Consider the following 18165-nt stretch of genomic DNA (forward strand, 5'->3'; position numbering starts at 1 on the left):
GAAGACAAAAAGGTAAGCCACTTCCACTATCGGCTTCATTTCCTTCTATTCTTTCTGCTTTCTCTTAACGTGTCTGCATCACATCTTGCAAAATACAAATGTTATGCTATTACATATTTGCTTTCTTATAGTTATACCCCACTTTAAGCTGTGTCACATTGGAAATGCAGATTATAGAAACGTTTCTCTTTAGGAGGGGGTTGTATATAATTTGATTGGCTGGTATATCGGCTTGGGAAGCTGAATTTCCCTAAAAATGATACTGTCATGGGAAAACATGTTTTTTTAAAAACGCATCTGTTAATAGTGCTGCTCCAGCAGAATTCTGTACTGAAATCCATTTCTCAAAAGAGCAAACAGATTTTGTTATATTTCATTTTGAAATCTGACATGGGGCTAGACATATTGTCGGTTTCCAGCTGCCCCCAGTCTTGTGACTAGTGCCTACACTTTAGGATGGAACTACTTTCTGGCAGGCTGTTATTCCTCCTACTTAATATAACAGAATCAGTCTCAGTGGGACTTGGCTTTTACTATGAAGTGCTGTTCTTAGGGTTTTAGCACACGGGCAGATTCGGGGAGATTTAGTCGCCTGGCAACTAATCACCTCTTCTTCGATCCAACTGCCTTCCGCCTGCTAAAATGAGAAATAACCTGCGGCAATGCACTCGCAGCACTTCGATTTCCGAAGTCGGCCGAAGTTTCATCGTGAGGCGACTTCGCGGAGATCGAAGTGCCGAGAGTGCATTGCCGCAGGTGATTTCTCATTTTAGCAGGGGGAAGGCAATTCAGGGAGATTGTCGCCCAGACATAAAGGTGATTTGTTGCCAGGCGACTAAATCTCCCCGAATCTGCCTGTGTGCTTAAACCCTTAGATCTACCAGGCAGCTGTTATCTTGTGTTAGGGAGCTGCTATCTGGTTACCTTTCCATTGTTCTGTTGTTATGCTGCTGGGGAGGGGGGGGGAAGGGAGGCGGTGATATCACTCCAACTTGCAGTAAAGAGTGACTGAAGTTTATCAGAGCACAAGTCACATGACTGGGGGCAGCTGGGAAACTGACAATATGTCTAGCCCCATGTCAGAATTCAAAATTGAATGAATAAAAATCTGTTTGCTCTTTTGAGAAATGGATTTCAGTGCAGAATTCTGCTGGAGCAGCACTATTAACTGATGCGTTTTGGGGGGGGAAAAAAACATGTTTTCCCATGACAGTATCCCTTTAATTTCGGTCATTACTTGCAAATCGGAGCATCTGTAGTATGCTGTAAGTATTTTCTATGACAGTTCACATACATATTTTATAGACTTTGAAATGAGGTAAGTTTAAAAATTGAGTGACAAGCTTCCACTATTTGATGTTTAGAACCCCACCTTATATAGTAAATCTTCCAAACATATAATTTTTTTTTTCCTGCTTTTCGCTGTCTGTTTCTGTAGTCTGTCCAATTCTGAGATATCCTTGAGCTAAACTATCTAGTATTCTTTGCTGTGATCATTTCATTGTAAAATAGCACTCCCTACACTTTACTCTTTCACTTCTGAACTCCCCTTGACAATGAATTGCTGCTTGTGGAAGGTAAGATGGCTTTTACAGTTTTTTTTTCTACCAACGAATTAAAGTTTGCACTGTTGATATTGCTGCATTTTACATTAACTCTTATTCCTGTGGTTATTAAATCATGAGCTGAAGGGACTTTTTGTTTTGTTTAAAGGGATACTTCAAAATGCATCAGTTAATAGTGCTGCTCCAGCAGACTTCTGCACTGAAATCCAATTTTAAAAAGAGCAAACAGATTTTTTTATATTCAATTTTGAAATCTGACATGGGGCTAGACATATTGTCCCAGCTGCCCCTGGTCATGTGACTTGTGCCTGCAATTTAGGAGAGAAATGCTTTCTGGCAGGCTGCTGTTTTTTCTTTTCAATGTAACTGAATGTGTCTCAGTGGGACTTGGCTTTTACTATTGAGTGTTGTTCTTAGATCTACCAGGCAGCTGTTATCTTGTGTTGGGGAGCTGCTATCTGGTTACCTTCCCATTGTTCTGTTGTTTGGCTTCTGGGGGAAAGGAAGGGACTGATATCATTCCAACTTGCAGTACAGCAGTAAAGAGTGATTGAAGTTTATCAGAGCACAAGTCACATGACTGGGGCAGCTGGGAAACTGACAATATGTCTAGCCCCATGTCAGATTTCAAAATTGAATATAAAAAAATCTGTTTGCTCTATTGAAAAACGGATTTCAGTGCAGAATTCTGCTGGAGCAGCACTATTAACTGATGCATTTTGGGAAATTTTTTTTTCCCCATGACCGTATTCCCTTTAAATATCTCTGAGCATTGTATGCCATACAGTAAAGTGTGCTGTTCGGGCAAATGTGAGACTGAAATGGTCTTGTCTGTTTTCCAACAATGTACTTGCTCTTCCTCCCAGAATCATAGCTTATAGGCAAAGTTAATCCAGTGTTGGCGGTCCATGTCCTAGCCCAGCATCTGTAAGTTAAATCAAAACTATTGCTAACGAGGATGATTATATGATCTGTGGATGTTTTATTTCTGAAGAGTAAACCGAGGCTTTGTAAGTTTTTAACCGTTTCCAACCCTGCTGTAGGCAGACACTGTTGCCATGACACATTACTGGCATCTTCAGGTGGTGTAGAAAAGTTCTTGTTCCACACAGATTTTTACCCATCCATTTTTACACTATTCATATTTTTGTTAAAGCAGCATTTCATAATTAATTTTCAATACATTTTAAATAATTTTACTTGTAAACAACAAAAGCTGCTTCATATAGGCTGCCAGCTGTTTGCCTATACCGGCCTCCTACCCTTGGGTAAAATTAGCCCCTTTAGATTCCATCTAGCCCCTTAGAAAATACAGTTGGAGATTGCTGGTCCTTTTAGCTAAGTATTTCTTGCACGATATCCAGTCTTGTGGGATTTTTTTTGTTTTTGCTACACTTTTGTCTTTTTTTTTTTTTTTTAATAATTTCTCCGGTGTTTGATATTAATAGTCTTTTTTTGAATTGGTTTTGTAGAAATTGGAGGAGGAGAAAGGCAAAAAAGAAAAGGAGAGACAGGAAATAGAAAAAGACCGCAAAGACCGCGAGCGAGAACGAGAGAGGGAGAGAAGGGAACGTGAGCGTGAACGGGAAAAGGAGAGAGAAAAGGAGAAGGAAAGAGAGCGAGATCGCGAGCGAAACAGCGAGCGAAACAAAGACAGAGATCGAGACAGGGACCGGGAAAGGGATAGAGATCGCGACAAGGACAGAGATCGTGTACAAGACCATATTAAAGACAGAAGTCGATCAAGGTAATACAAGCACAACACCTTTATTTGTACCAACGACGTATATCAAGGCATTTGACTATATTTTCTGTGCAGTCGGCCAAATTAATATGCATCGTGTTTGGGTTCAGGTGACTTTTTAAAATGATGTCCTTATAAAAAGCTTCCGAACCCACAGGCAGACTTGGGCCTTAAAATACATTGGAGGGGCTACAACCAGCTTGTGGGCTCCCAGGTACACATCTGCTTTATAGAGGCTGTTCACCTTAGAAATAACTTTTAATATGATGGAGAGCGATATTCTGAGATAATTTGCAATTGGTTTCCATGTTTTATAATTGAAGGAGTTATTTAGCTTTTTATTCAGCAGCTCTTCAATTTGCATTTTAAGCACTCTGGTTGCTAGGGCCCAAATTACCTAAGCAACCATGCATTGATTTGAAGAAGAGACTGGAATATGAATAGGAGAGGGTCTGAATAGAAGGATCAGTAATAAAAAGTAGCAATAACAATACATTTGTAGACTTACTGAGCATTTGTTTTTTAGAAGGGGACCGTGACGCCTATTTGAAAGAAAATAGAAAAAGACAAATAACTAATAGGGATGCATCAAATACAATATTTTGGAATTGGCCAAATATAGAACCGAATCCTAATTTGCATATGCAAATATGGGGTGGGAAAATATTTTTTACTTCCTTGTTTTGTGACAAAAAGTCACACGTTTTCCCTCCCCGCCCCTAATTTGTATATGCAAATTCGGCCTGGCAGAAGGATTTGGCCGCATCCCGAACCGAATCCTGGATTCAGTACATCCCTAAAAACTATAAAAAAAAAATAAATGGATAAAACCAATGGAAAAGTTGCTTAGAATTGCCTGTTCTTTAACCTGTTACCTTAAATTTGAACCACCCCATTAATGGATTGATGGGGAAAGTATTTGATAGAACTAGCTATGTAGGCTCAGTAGCTTTCAGTGTGCATTTGAAGATCTACTGCAGTAAAAACTTTCTTTGTCTGTTACTGCTTTCCATTCACTAACATTCTGCGTATTGTAGATAATGCTGAATACTGAACAGGAATGTTCACTTTAACCACACGTCACCAGCTTCTGCCATCGGCACAGAGTTGTTTTTTTTATATAAATAACTGGGAAAACAAAACACAAATGCAGGACTCGCATTCAAACGCAGACAGTAGCCTGTCCTCACTAATGTTAAATCTCCACCCAACACCAGCAATCGATGCGCCACTGGCAAAACATGTACAGTTTTTAGTTCAGGGGCTTGGGCAGAGACCAAATAAACCATCTGTTCTTTATGCACATAAATAATAACCAGTGTGTTTGTGTAAATAAACTGCCTGGAATGCAAAAACGATTTGCTAGGTGTGATAGGCTTTGGGGTGTGGATGTGATTCTTTGAATCATAGATTTACAATAGCTTGGTTAAGAAGTATAAAATGATTTCCTCCTGCTAAAGCGGGGATCCCCAACCTTTTTCCCCCGTGAGCCACATTCAAACGTAAGAAGGGTTGTGTAGCAACATAAGCATTAAAATAGTTCCTGAGGATGCCAACGAAGGGCTGTGATTGGCTATTTGGTAGCCCCTCTATTTGGCAATGCAACTGTTTTTTATACAACCAAAAGTTTCCTCCAAGCCTGGAATTCAAAAATAAGCCCCTGCTTTGAGGCCACTGGGAGCAACATCCAAGGGGTTGGGGAGCAACATGTACATACATACCCTATATCTCGCCCCTTCCAAGTTTACTTCCTCCCCCACACCTTCTCTAATTCCTCCTCCTTTCTTTTTCTTTTTACTGTCCCCTTAACTGCTTATAAAAATTAAGAATTATCGGCACTTAAAGAGATACTGACACCTTTTTTTTTTTTTTTTTTTTTTACATCTATCAATCTATAGTTTGAATACTATCTTTAATTTTGCCATAAAAGTATTTGCAGATGCTTTTGCATTACCTATCTGATCCCCCATGTTCCTCTACGAGGAGGCTGCTATATTTGTGCTGCAGGAGTCCATTAGCATTAGACATGTTCACAGGTTGGCAAAACAGTCCGGTTTAGGAGCTTCAAGTAACAATTAATTACAAAAACAGACCTATCAATGAAAAACGATTGACATGAGCAATAGGTAACTTTTAAAGTACATTATTTTGAACAATTATTTTTTAGTGTCAGTATCACTTTAACGATGGTCTTCCCCCACACAGGAAGCATAGTTTAAACCCAGACTAACCGCTGACCTGAGACGTAAATTTATCTTATACGCATGTAATTCATGTCAAGCCACATGTTGTTCCACTTTTTTTTGTTTACTTTTTCTCTCTGTTTTATCATGACCAGAAGCAACATTGAATCATCTGACTTTTGATCAAAATGTGCCGATATGAATAACCTGAATTCAAACTTGAAAATCAATAAAAATATTATTTTATTAAATCATCTCGCAGAGAAAAAAGCAGAGACCGTGATCGGGATCGCGAGAGAGATCGTGAAAGGGAGAGAGAGCGGGAGCGAGAGAGAGATAGAGATAGAGATAAAGACAAAAAGAGAGATCGGGAGGAAGATGAGGAAGAAGCTTATGAAAGGCGAAAACTGGAAAGGAAGCTGCGAGAAAAAGAAGCCGCATATCAAGAGGTAAATATATATTTTTAAGAACATATTGGTGGAATTTCTAGTTGACATTAAACCTCACCTCTTGAGTACTTCTGTAAATTCTCTGCTACTTGTTTTTGCTATGTGACTGTAAAGTGCTGTTATTAATACTGACATTGTATTAATATTTGTGTAACTTTGGCATAATTTACTTATACTCCACTGCACTATCGTATATACTCGAGTATAAGCCGAGTTTTTCAGCCCTCAAAATATGCTTAAAAACTCTACCTCGGCTTATACTCAGGTCAAGCGCAAAAACGGTCGCCGGCATCTAAGAATAAGAATAGTCGCTGGCGTCCAAGAATAGTCTCCAAAAATATTCGCCGTGGTCCAAGAATGGTCGCTGGCATCCAAAAACGAACCGCCGGCACCTCCAGTGGGAGCAGAAACCCTCAATTTTTTGATTGAAACTTACAAGAAGTAGACCGTTTTTTTTCTCACCCTCGGCTTATACTCGAGTCAATAAGCTTTCCCAGTTTTTGGAGATAAAATTAGGTACCTCGGCTTATACTCGGGACGGCTTATAATCGAGTATATACGGTAATTTTAATTGTTTTGTGTTCTACAGTGAACATGGAGAATAAGCTTACATTTGTGGCAAAAGGAGCATTAGTTATGCTTTCTGTTCCCATGTATTTTCGATATAAAGAAGTATCATGGCTGGGAACACTGTATTCATGAAATGACTGGGATCCTAATCATGTAAGAAATAAACCATCTTGCACTGGCTGGAAATGGCACTTAAAGTGGACCTGTCACCCAGACACACAAATCTGTATAATAAGTCATTTTCAAATTAAACATGAAATCCAGTTTCTATTTTGTATTAAAGCATTCCTAGCTGCTGTAAGCTCATTTAAAAATCTCAGCTGTCAATCAAATATTGTCTGCCCCTCCTCTATGCCCTGGGCATAGAGGCGGGGCAGACAATTACTTTCACTTTCCATTCAGCACTTTCTAGATGTCACTGCTCTCCACACATTCCCCTGTTCTCTTTACCATTTAATTGTGTAGCCAGTGTATGGGGAAGGACATCAGGTCCCCCATTCTAGTGCACAAACAAGATTTTGAGATGATGCGCCTTAAAAACAGTGTGCACAAAATGGCGCGCGCCTGCTTGCTATCATTTTGAATTCCCAGACTAAAGGAAACCAGATTCAAATAATTTATATAGTGTTATTAAAGTTCATTTTGCTTGACTAATGTGATAAAATAGGATTTTGAATATTTTATTTGGGTGACGGGTCCCCTTTAAATTCTCAGATCATAGCCAATCAAATAAGCTCTTGAATAAACATGGTCTTGCAAAAAACTTCATTCACCAAATTGACGTTTTAACCCTCGCAGGGATCTTTATCAAGATTTTATTATTATTAACCTTTATTTATATAGCGCCAGCATATTTTGCAGCTACTATATGTTGTACAGTGCAAGAACGAGCCCAAGTGATTTAAGGAGACCATTGTTTTTCTATGTTTACCTATGTTCCTAGTTTAAAATTTATCTTTTTATTAATTTTTTCTTTTTTTTTAACTTAGCGCCTTAAAAATTGGGAGATCAGGGAGCGGAAAAAAACAAGAGAATATGAAAAGGATGCAGAACGAGAGGAGGAAAGACGCAGAGATACGGTATCTACCTTTTTTGAATTGGAGGAGTATTTTTTCTGATTTTGTAGCTAAAATTAGTGCATTAAAATTTTGAGCCTATTTTATTTTTTTTTTCCCCACCAGACAAAAGAAGGAAAACGACTCAAGGAGTTTTTGGAAGATTATGACGATGACAGAGATGACCCAAAATATTATAGGTACACCATAAATCTTTCTGTCCCATAATGATTAGTACTTGTTTGTTTATTTTTCTCAAATGTAAACATTTTTGTGTTTTTTAAAAAAAAATACACTCTTTATAAGGTATCTAGTAGAATTAATCCAAAGCAACTGGACTTTGTTTTTTGAACTGCTTATCAGAGTGGCTTGAGTTCAGAAATTCCCCAGTATTTAAAATACTTATGGGTTGTAAGATCACAGACCTCTACGTCATAAAGGAGCAAATATAAATGTATATGATAAATTAGAACTGCTGTATTCTGCTACAAACAATCTGAATGTTTGAGAAGTTTTCATAATTTCTCTGCCATGGGGCTAGACATATTGTCCGTTTCCCAGCTGCCCCCAGTCATACGACTTGTGCTCTGATGAACTTCAGTCACTCTTTACTGCTGTACTGCAAGTTGGAGCGATATCACCTAGAAATCCTGGAAGAATCCCTTAAAATACACATGAGCAAGAGATGATGTAAAACCCATTAATACAGATTATGCACTAAAATGTAATCCTTGCAAACACCATTTTGTAGTTGGAATATTTCCAGTATTCAAGGAGTGGTTCTCCTTTGCAGGGGCAGTGCACTCCAGAAGAGGCTGAGAGACCGTGAAAAAGAATTGGAAGCCGATGACCGAGATCGTAAAAGAGAGAAGGAAGAGCTAGAGGAAATAAGACAACGACTGTTGGCAGAGGGGCATCCAGATCCAGATGCGGAACTGCAGAGGGTGAGTTTTAATAGGAAGACGTTTTGTGGATGTTGGGCAGTATAACAAATATCATGGAGTGTGTTCAGCTGTAGTTAATGGGAATGCAGAAGGACTGTTCATTAAGGGATCCTTAAGGGCATCTACATTTGTGAACAGAAAAAAAAGCTACTGTATAGTAGCTGTAGTGGAAATATAATTTACAGTATTTATCATTATATACAGCTTCTGCATACCAATTCAAACTAAAATGCTTTGTGTATCATGTGATATGTCTTTTGCAGGTGACTAACTGCAAGTCAAAATGTTAATCAGTTGAGTGTTAAAGGGTGGTTCACCTACAAACAACTAGTTGTTTTCAGACAGATCACTGGAAATAACGACTTTTTCCAATCCCTTTCTATGTGTCACTGTTTTTCTAATATTCAAGTGTTAAGTGTAGTTTCACCTTCTAAAGCAGCTCTGGGAGGGGTGGGGGTCGCCAACCCTGTAAACTGTTTTGAATTTATACATTTATCTTTGTCCCTGAATCTCTGGGTTTCATTAGACAGCTGTAACAATAGATACAATAGTTGCTAATACTCCAGAGAGACTGCTGAGAAATGTATCAACTAAATGTTGCAGTTTAGAGTCTGCACCATTTTGTAGGCAATTATATATAATATATGGTGTTGCTTTTACGTGGTGCTAAAAATTATCTTTAAAAATGGCCCCTTTATTGGAGCTCCCTATAGATGTTCTCTGGTGGGTGTGTCCCTGCCAGAAGCACAGTGGGGGGGGGCAGCCAATCACAGCCCTGCAGTCACACAAGCACAGACAGGCTTCAGTTCCCTATCAGGTCATGCTAGCTGTTGATTGGTTCCTGTCCTACAGTGCAGTAAGTTGAGTGCCGCTGCCCCCCCCCTGCACAGCCTGGGAATTCCGGGATCAGGAAGTGGAAGACAAGGGAGGGATTATTAGGGTTTTTGCAGAAATATTGAATAAAACAGCCTGAGAAAACCAGATTTCAGAGAAAACAGATTTTTTTATATTCAATTTTGAAATCTGACATGGGGCTAGACATTTTGTCAATTTCCCAGCTGCCCCCAGTCATGTGACTTGTGCCTGCACTTTAGGAGAGCATTGTTTTTTGGCAGGCTCCTGTTTTTCTTTCTCAATATAACTGAGTCTCAGTGGGACATGGGTTTTTACTATTGAGTGCTGTTCTTGGATCTACCAGGCAGCTGTTATCTTGTGTTAGGGAGCTGTTATCTGGTTACCTTCCCATTGTTCTTTTGTTTGGCTGCTGGGGGGAAAAGGGGAGGAGTGATATCACTCCAACTTGCAGTACAGCAGTAAAGAGTGATTGAAGTTTATCAGAGCACAAGTCACATGACTTGGGGCAGCTGGGAAATTGACAATATGTCTAGCCCCATGTCAGATTTCAAAATTGAATATTAAAAAATCAGTTTTTTTTAGAAATGGATTTCAGTGCAGAATTCTGCTGGAGCAGCACTATTAACTGATTCATTTTGGAAAAAAAAATTTTTTTTCCCATGACATTATCCCTTTAAGCACAATTCTTCTATATCTAAATGAGTATAATGCACTGGTACATTCTTATTTTTTTACACAATGTCTCCTTTAAACTTAGATTTTGGAAAAACAGTAAAAAAATAAATAATGGAAAGTAATTGAAAAAAAACGTCTATTTCTGGGGAACAATCTGAAAAGAACTGAAGTGAAAAAAGTGTTTGGAAGGTGAACAACACCTTTAAGCGCTAGTATCTGTTGTGACTGATTTACATATGCTTTTTATTTTAATTAAAACGCAAAGGTTTTACTTTATAGTTTAGTTATTGCTCTCGTCTTAACAGATTGAGCAGGAAGAAGAGAGACGGAGACAGCCGCCACAAATCAAGCCTCCGCCAGAGTCTGAAGAAGAAGAGGAGGTGAAACCAATGAGAGAAGAGAAAATAGAGGAACCTGTAGAAGAGGAGGAGCCTGAACCAAAGCCATGCCTTAAACCTACAATGCGGCCGATCAGCTCTGCTCCTTCTGTTTCTTCTGGTAGTGCTAATGCCACTCCAAACTCCCCAGGGGATGAGTCTCCTTGTGGCATCATCATTCCTCATGAGAACTCGCCAGAGCAGCAACCACCAGAGGAATACAGGCCGAAAATAGAACTAAGCTTAAAATTAGGTGGGTGCAGACATCATTTCAGAAAATATATATATATATATATCTTAACGAGACCTGATAATACAGTTGTCCTCTTTAAAGGGGAAGTAAAGTGTAAAATAGAATAAGGCTAGAAATGCTGTGTTTTGTACACTAAACATGAACTTACTGCACCACAAGCCTAATCAAACAAATGATTTATGCTTTCAAAGTTGGCCACAGGGGGTCACCATCTTGTAACTTTGTTATACATCTTTGCAAGACCAAGACTGTGCACATGCTCAGTGTGATCTGGGCTGCTTAGGGATCGTCATAAATGATCAAAACAGCACAAGTCAAATAATATCTGCCAGAACCCGATACAGCAAGACTCATTAATAATCAGAATATACAGACTGCACTGGCTCCTGTGTTGTCATGTAATCTAATGTGGATTTTATAGTTTTTGTATTGTTTAATACAAACTTTCTCCAACTCTGCAGAACCAGTGGCTGCAGCAAAATAATCCTCCAAATAGAATCCCAGTTAACTGTTTAAATCTGGCTCCATGATCTTTGTCCCTGCAGCTGGATTTGGAAACAGTAAAGGCAGAGATACATACTGCTATTTCGGGAGATTCGTCGCCAAGCGACAAATCGCTTCTTCTTCGGGCAACTAACCTCCCAGATCTGCCTTCCCGCTGGCTAGAATGTAAATCGCCAACGGAAAGCCGAATCGATCCGAGTGCCATCCCGCCGGCAATTTACATTCTAGCCAGTGGGAAGGCAGATCGGGGAGATAAGTTGCCCGAAGAGGAAGCGATTTGTCGCTGGGCGACGAATCTCCCGAAATAGCATGGTGTGTCTCTGCCCTAAAGGGGTTGTATAGCCAAAATAAAATCCAATACCAATCTCTACACAGTCTCTGACTGCTCTACAGGGAAACAAACAAAGCTGCTTGAGTTCTGCATGGCTGGGAAGTAAGGCGGGGGCTCCCCCTGCTGTTCATAAGTATCATTGTTTCCCTGCAGAGCAGTTAGGGACTGTCTGGCAATTCCTATCCACAGCAGTAAATGAAGGGAGAATTTCACTACATACAGTCGGGTTTCTTATAAAAACAGTACACATTTTTTAATTAATGTATATTGGAGATAGGTTTCTTTTTCATTACAGAAAGTAAAAATTGGATTTAAAATGTTTTGCCTTTACATGCCCTTTAAATATTATACATTTTTGAATGCTCTTCATATTAGTGCTAGGAAGCTTTACTTTAATAAATGTATCCATGTATTGCAAATGAAGTCTTGTGTGTGTTTTGTTTTTTTGTTTGTTTTTTTTAAAGAGCAAATTTCTAACCATATTCTTCATGATTTAGGTGCCCCTAATAGTCCCAGTCAGCCAAACACAACAAAGAGGAAGAAGTTGCCTGTGGATAGTGTTTTTAACAAGTTTGATGATGAAGATAGTGATGAGGTGCCTCGAAAAAGAAAACTGGTGCCGTTGGATTATGAGGATGATGACAAAACCTCAGCCAAAAACAATGTGAACACAGAAGAGAAGCGGAAACATATCAAGAGTCTTATAGAGAAAATCCCTACAGCCAAACCAGAGCTATTTGCGTATCCTTTGGACTGGTCTATTGTAGACACTGTGAGTGGTTTATTTACTATTGTAGTTTGCTTTGTCATACTGAGGTACAGATGCATATGGTGATTTGGTATTTTGGCAAGAAAAATAAAAATTTCACATGTGTAATTGCATTATTTAGGGAAAAAATGTTTGTAAACAAGCTGTATAGCGGTTTGTTTGTTTGTTTTTTACTACACTTTTAGTTGGGCTGCTGCCCTTGATTATGTAAAGCATAAATTGAGTTTTAGGGTAAGGGCAGATTCGGTGAGGTTAGTTGCCCCGGCAACTAAACGCCTCTTCTTCAGGGTGACAATCTCCACGAACTGCCTTCCCCTTCCTTCCCACTGGCTATAATGAAAAATCGCCAGCGGGATGGTGCTCGCATCGCTTAATTTTTTTGAAGTTGCCTCACGAGGAAACTTCGGGCAACTTCAGAAAACGAAGTGCCTTGAGTGCCATCCCGCTGGCGATTTTTCTTTATAGCCGGCGGGAAGGAAGGGGAAGGCGGTTTGTTGCCAGGGCGACTAATCTCCCCGAATCTACCCGTGTTCTAACCCTTACTGTCAGTAACAGATTAAAAAAAAAAAAAAGTGTGCTTTTATATAGCCTAGACCTTTGTATATCATGGTTACAGTCCCGCCACTCAGACGCCTCTCTGAAAATTTATGCTTTCATTTAATTCATTGAATATATTGTAACTAAAATATTTTTTTTGCCTTTGCTAAGACCTTAATGGAGCGACGAATTCGACCCTGGATAAATAAGAAGATTATAGAATATATTGGCGAAGAAGAAGCAACATTAGTTGATTTTGTCTGTTCAAAAGTAAGTGTGTATTAAATCTTTCATTTAAATTGAATTCGGCAATATTAAAGAGATAGTTACACCTTTCCAACTCCCCCACCTATGAAATTTAACTTATCCCTTAATTGATGGGGATTGAGGAGAAAGTTTTGCTTTTGGTGGGGTCCCCTAGTGGTATATAGATTTACCTTCCCTGGGTCCACTTCAACCCAGCATATGCGTGTTCATGCAGTTTACGTACTTATTACAGAACACTTGTGATACTGTGTATATGCTCAATCCATTAAAGGAAAGGGAAAGGTTAAAACTAAGTAAGCCTTATCAGTAATGCTGCTCTGAGTCCCCTGTCAAAAGAAAACAGCATTTCTTTCCTTCTATTGTCAACTCATGGACTTCTGTATCAGACTTCCTGTTTTCAGCTTAAATCTCCAGGGCTAGGGCTTGAGCATGCTCAGTTTGCTCTTCTCTCCCTCCCTCTTCCCCTCCCTGCTGTAATCTGAGGCCAGAGCTATAAGTGAGCAGGGAGAGACTCAGGCAGTAAGTTGTCACACCAAGCTAATATGGCAGCTTCTATCCTAAACAAACAGTTTCTAGAGCTTTTTAACCAGGTATAGTTAAAAAATTCTACAGAATAAACATAGCATTCTAGCTTGCACCATTGCAGCTAATCTATTGGCAATAAACTGCCTCCATAGCTTTCCTTCTCCTTTAACCTCACTGCCATAAACCTGTAATGCTTATTTATTGCTTTTGCAAGAACCACAGAACTCCCCCACCCATTTCAAAGTCATCTGTCTCATGAGATTTTGGCCTCTGTTCCCGCTATAACAGCATTATTATTTAATCCGGGTATTTCTTATCTTACAATGTTACAAATATATGAAAACATTCTGTTATAGTCATTTAGCAATACTCAATAAAGAATTGTCTAGAATGGTAAATAAGCGCTTACTCTAAATCTCACCCTGATTGATGTTTCATCTTGGCATCCACAACTGCTAATTCTAAAACTAACTGGTCTTTATACTAGTTCCCCCCCTAGGGAAGCCAGATATTGTAGATCGTACATTGATATAGTATATAATTTTTACTGCTTTTCTAATATTACATTTACTGTTGTGTTTTTTTTACTTCTGATAGACTAATCTTAAAGCTGTATCCGGTGAAAGTGCCTTAACATTTAATGATATGCCAAGTCGCTTTTACATTGGCCTTTATGTTTTGCCATTTATGAAAGAAATTGAGCTTGTTTTGTTTTGGAAAAGTTAGAATTGTTATTTGATTACTTTCTCTAACAGGTAATGGCTCACGGTACTCCTCAGAGCATTCTGGATGATGTTGCAATGGTAAGTTCACGCTATTAATTTTGAAGTATAGTAATATTACCTTGTAGTGTTGTTTAATCTTATCTCTGTTAGTGTTTACTAACCGAATTTGCTGCTTTATATTAGCATTGGATCAGTGAAAGTGTTTTGTTCTCTAGTTCAAGCCATTAATTTATGCTGTGGGTTCTGGATTGACAATAGGTGTAAACGGGCTTCAAGTCATGGCTGTTTAACGTTACCAACGCAGTGGTCCAACAATCAACTAAACCACCATGTTCAGGGGCAGAACCACAGTAAAATGACATACAAAAGTGATCCGGGATTCGGTATATTATTCTGCCTTTTTCAGCAGGATTCAGCCGAATCCTAATTTGTATATGCAAATTAGGGGCGGGAAGGGAAATCGCGTGACTTTGTCACAAAACAAGGGAGTAAAAAATGTTTTCCCCTTCCCATCCCTAATTTTCATATGAAAATTAAGAGTTCGGTATTCGGCTGAATCTTTTGCGAAGGATTCGGGGGTTTGGCCGAATCCAAAAAAGTAGATTCGGTGCATCCCTAAAAGCTAGACCCCATAAAATCCATGGAGGGTTTTATCTAGGGGAGTTAAGGGAACATCAAACTTGCTAACTCTAAAGGGTTTCTGTCATTTATGGTGTTTTTATTTCTAAATTACACTGCAAATAATTTAATCTACAATATAAAATGTCATTCCTGAACCAGCAAGTGTGTTTTTTTTAGTTGTAATATTGGTGTGTAGGTGCATCTCAGGTCATATAGCCTGGTCATGTGATTTCAGAAAGAGCCAGCACTTTAGGATGGAACTGCTTTCTGGCAGGCTGTTGTTTCTCCTACTCAATGTGACTGAATGTGTCTCAGTGAGACCTGGATTTTACTATTGAGTGCTGTTCTTAGATCTACCAGGCAGCTGTTACCTTGTGTTAGGGAGCTGCTATCTGGTTACCTTCCCATTTTTCTGTTGTTAGGCTGCTGGGGGGGGGGGTGATATCACAGTATATGCAGTACAGCAGTAAAGAGTGACTGAAGTTTATCAGAGCACAAGTCACATGACTGGGGGCAGCTGGGAAACTGACAATATGTCTAGCCCCATGTCAGATTTCAAAATGAAATATAAAATAATCTGTTTGATCTTTTCAGTGCAGAATTCTGCTGGAGCTGCACTATTAACTGATGCATGACCGTATCCCTTTAAATCCTGTGCCCCCCACCGGTTATTTTATTTTAATATATGGCTATGCCACCTCACTCTGTGGCTGCAAATAAATGGATTAAGCATCCTTTTGATATTTTGTACAGGAATGCTTTATCTCGCTCCTGTCCCAGAGTTCATATGGCTCAGCACATATACATTATAGAGTATGTCGCCGTTAGCCTGTTTGCCGCTGGGCTACTGTTAATGGAATGAATTTATAATTTCATTGTTGACTATACAGTAGATTGTGCTAAAACACTCTTCTCTGTTTTCTTTCCTGCAAGGTTCTGGATGAAGAAGCAGAAGTATTCATTGTGAAAATGTGGAGGCTTTTAATTTACGAAACCGAAGCAAAGAAGATTGGCCTTGTGAAGTAACTCTGAAAAAGTTGACCTTTAATGTAAATGTTCATCGGCATTAACTCTTTGCTGTCTGTCGGCCCGTTAACCTTTCACAGCACATTGACGAGCCATACATCAAAGTCCTCAGCAAAGATGTTAATAATTCAAATGTTTGTCATCAGACAAGCAAAATCTGTATTTTTATGTAGAGAATGTGATTTTTTTTTCTTCACCTCTCTCTTCTTTGCCCGGAATCTCTTCCTTGTGACAGCTTCTCACTCTTCACTGGACAAGCAAAGTCTTCAGCAAAGCCGTTAATCCAAATTTATGTCATCAGACGAGCAAAATCTGTATTTTTATGTAGAGAATGTGATTTTGTTTTTTCTTCAGCTCTCTCCACTTTGCCCGGAATCTCTTCCTTGTGACAGCTTCTCACTCTTCACTGGACAAGCAAAGTCTTCAGCAAAGCCGTTAATAATTCAAATTTATGTCATCAGACGAGCAAAATCTGTATTTTTATGTAGAGAATGTGATTTTTTTTTTCTTCACCCCTCTCCACTTTGTTCGGAATCTCTTCCTTGTGACAGCTTCTCACTCTTCACTGGACACTATCACCCAGTAAACCAGTGTTTTACGGCTACGGTTTAAAAACTGCAGCTACTGTATAATGGTCCATTGAGTAGCGATGTTTTGCAAATATATGCTCTTGTGTATATATATATATTAAAATCTCCAGTTTTATTTTGCAATCACGTTGCACTTAAATGTTTTTTGATGTACAAACAGACCATTATCTGCGCCCTCAAATGTGATTTTTGAGGTTTTCCAAACATGCATCAGTCTCTGACGTGATAGAGATTGTTCCAGGGGAAACAGCAGAGAAACCTGACAAATTATCAAAGCAATTAAATGGTCAAGCAATATAAAAACTTGATTTTTTACACCGGATCTCGGTTCTTGTAGCTCTGAGACTGATGCATATATTACACTGGTTCCATATATTTTCCTTTGACTTGATCGTTTCCTTTACAACAGCATGCATGCCATAATTAAACTCAAATTACAGATCTCTGTAGATTCCTAAACGACGGCTTCTTAGGAAGCATGTACTGGATACATTCTCTTGGAAAGGTAGAAGCATCTTTGGTGCTTCTCATAATTGTCAACTACAATTCTAAGTATTCAGACAGAAGTTCAGCTGCATCCTGGTTGCCGCCAGCTGTCTTTCTGTATTATTTGAAGCACCATAGGTTATACTACGTTCCCGAGGAATCCCAAGCTGGAGCACACAGGCTTTGCATACAGATATTCCTTTTGTAAATTGACTGCTTTTATTACAAGCTCTTCATTTAAAACTGGCAAAGAAGCTATTCCAAATTTGGTTCTCCGGGATTTTACTTTGACGTTTGGTCATTGCTTAACTTCTGCTCCATATTTTTTATGTCTTTTATTTAATAATTGAGCACCCAAACAAATTGTGTGCGGTTGCATAAGTGAAGTCTTATGTTGTCCCAAAATAAACTTTTTTTTTTTAATTTGTGATATTTTTTGAGATTGTTATCAAGTTTGCGTAAAATAGAGTATGGATATATAATATAAGTACAACAAACTGGGAGATGTACAGGTATTAGATGTAACCGTTCTGTTAGACATGTGACTGCTGGACAGATGATTTTCTATTTGAAGTAACTTAAAATATCCTTATATCGGAGCTGAAGGCACGTTATTAATACAAGTGGTGTTTTCGCTTGAAATTTGCTGTATAAAAATGTTTTAAGAGGGAGCAGGGAACTTTAAGTGGTTGACTTGAAGTCATTAGTGTGCATAATGTGCAAGTCACTGTTTTTTTTTTTTTTTTGTGGTTTTTTTTTTTTCTGCTTGGAAAGGGTTGGTCACGTATTTACGGGAATTTTTTTTTTTTTTTTTTAAAAAAAACAATAGCATATGTGCGTATGGCAAAAGTACCGTATAAAAAGAGGAAAAAACAAAACCACATGGGCACAGGTGTACCGTATATACTCGAGTATAAGCCGTCCTGAGTATAAGCCGAGGTACCTAATTTTACCTCCAAAAACTGGGAAAGCTTATTGACTCGAGTATAAGCCTAGGGTGAGAAATGCAGCAGCTTCTGGTAAGTTTCAATCAAAATATTGAGGGTTTCTGCTCCCATTGGAGGTGCCGGCGTCTCGTCTTTGGATGCCGGCGACCATTCTTGGACGCCGCAAA

At 38.9% G+C, this 18165-nt stretch overlaps 1 protein-coding gene across 1 annotated transcript in view; it reads left to right on the top strand.

Annotated features, from left to right (window-relative positions):
- The window catches only part of rbm25.S (RNA binding motif protein 25 S homeolog), a 34255-nt gene extending 17567 nt beyond the window's left edge, over positions 1 to 16688 (top strand). Inside the window, 10 exon segments of the mRNA NM_001122877.1 lie at positions 3038 to 3312; positions 5755 to 5941; positions 7501 to 7590; positions 7693 to 7766; positions 8360 to 8510; positions 10346 to 10670; positions 12003 to 12277; positions 12983 to 13081; positions 14359 to 14406; positions 15883 to 16688. Coding sequence (NP_001116349.1) covers positions 3038 to 3312; positions 5755 to 5941; positions 7501 to 7590; positions 7693 to 7766; positions 8360 to 8510; positions 10346 to 10670; positions 12003 to 12277; positions 12983 to 13081; positions 14359 to 14406; positions 15883 to 15975 — 1617 coding nt within the window. The 3' untranslated portion in view covers positions 15976 to 16688.
- The last annotated feature ends 1477 nt before the right edge of the window (positions 16689 to 18165 follow it).

The sequence above is a fragment of the Xenopus laevis genome, chromosome 8S, assembly GCF_017654675.1.
Source record: "Xenopus laevis strain J_2021 chromosome 8S, Xenopus_laevis_v10.1, whole genome shotgun sequence".
NCBI lineage: Eukaryota > Metazoa > Chordata > Amphibia > Anura > Pipidae > Xenopus > Xenopus laevis.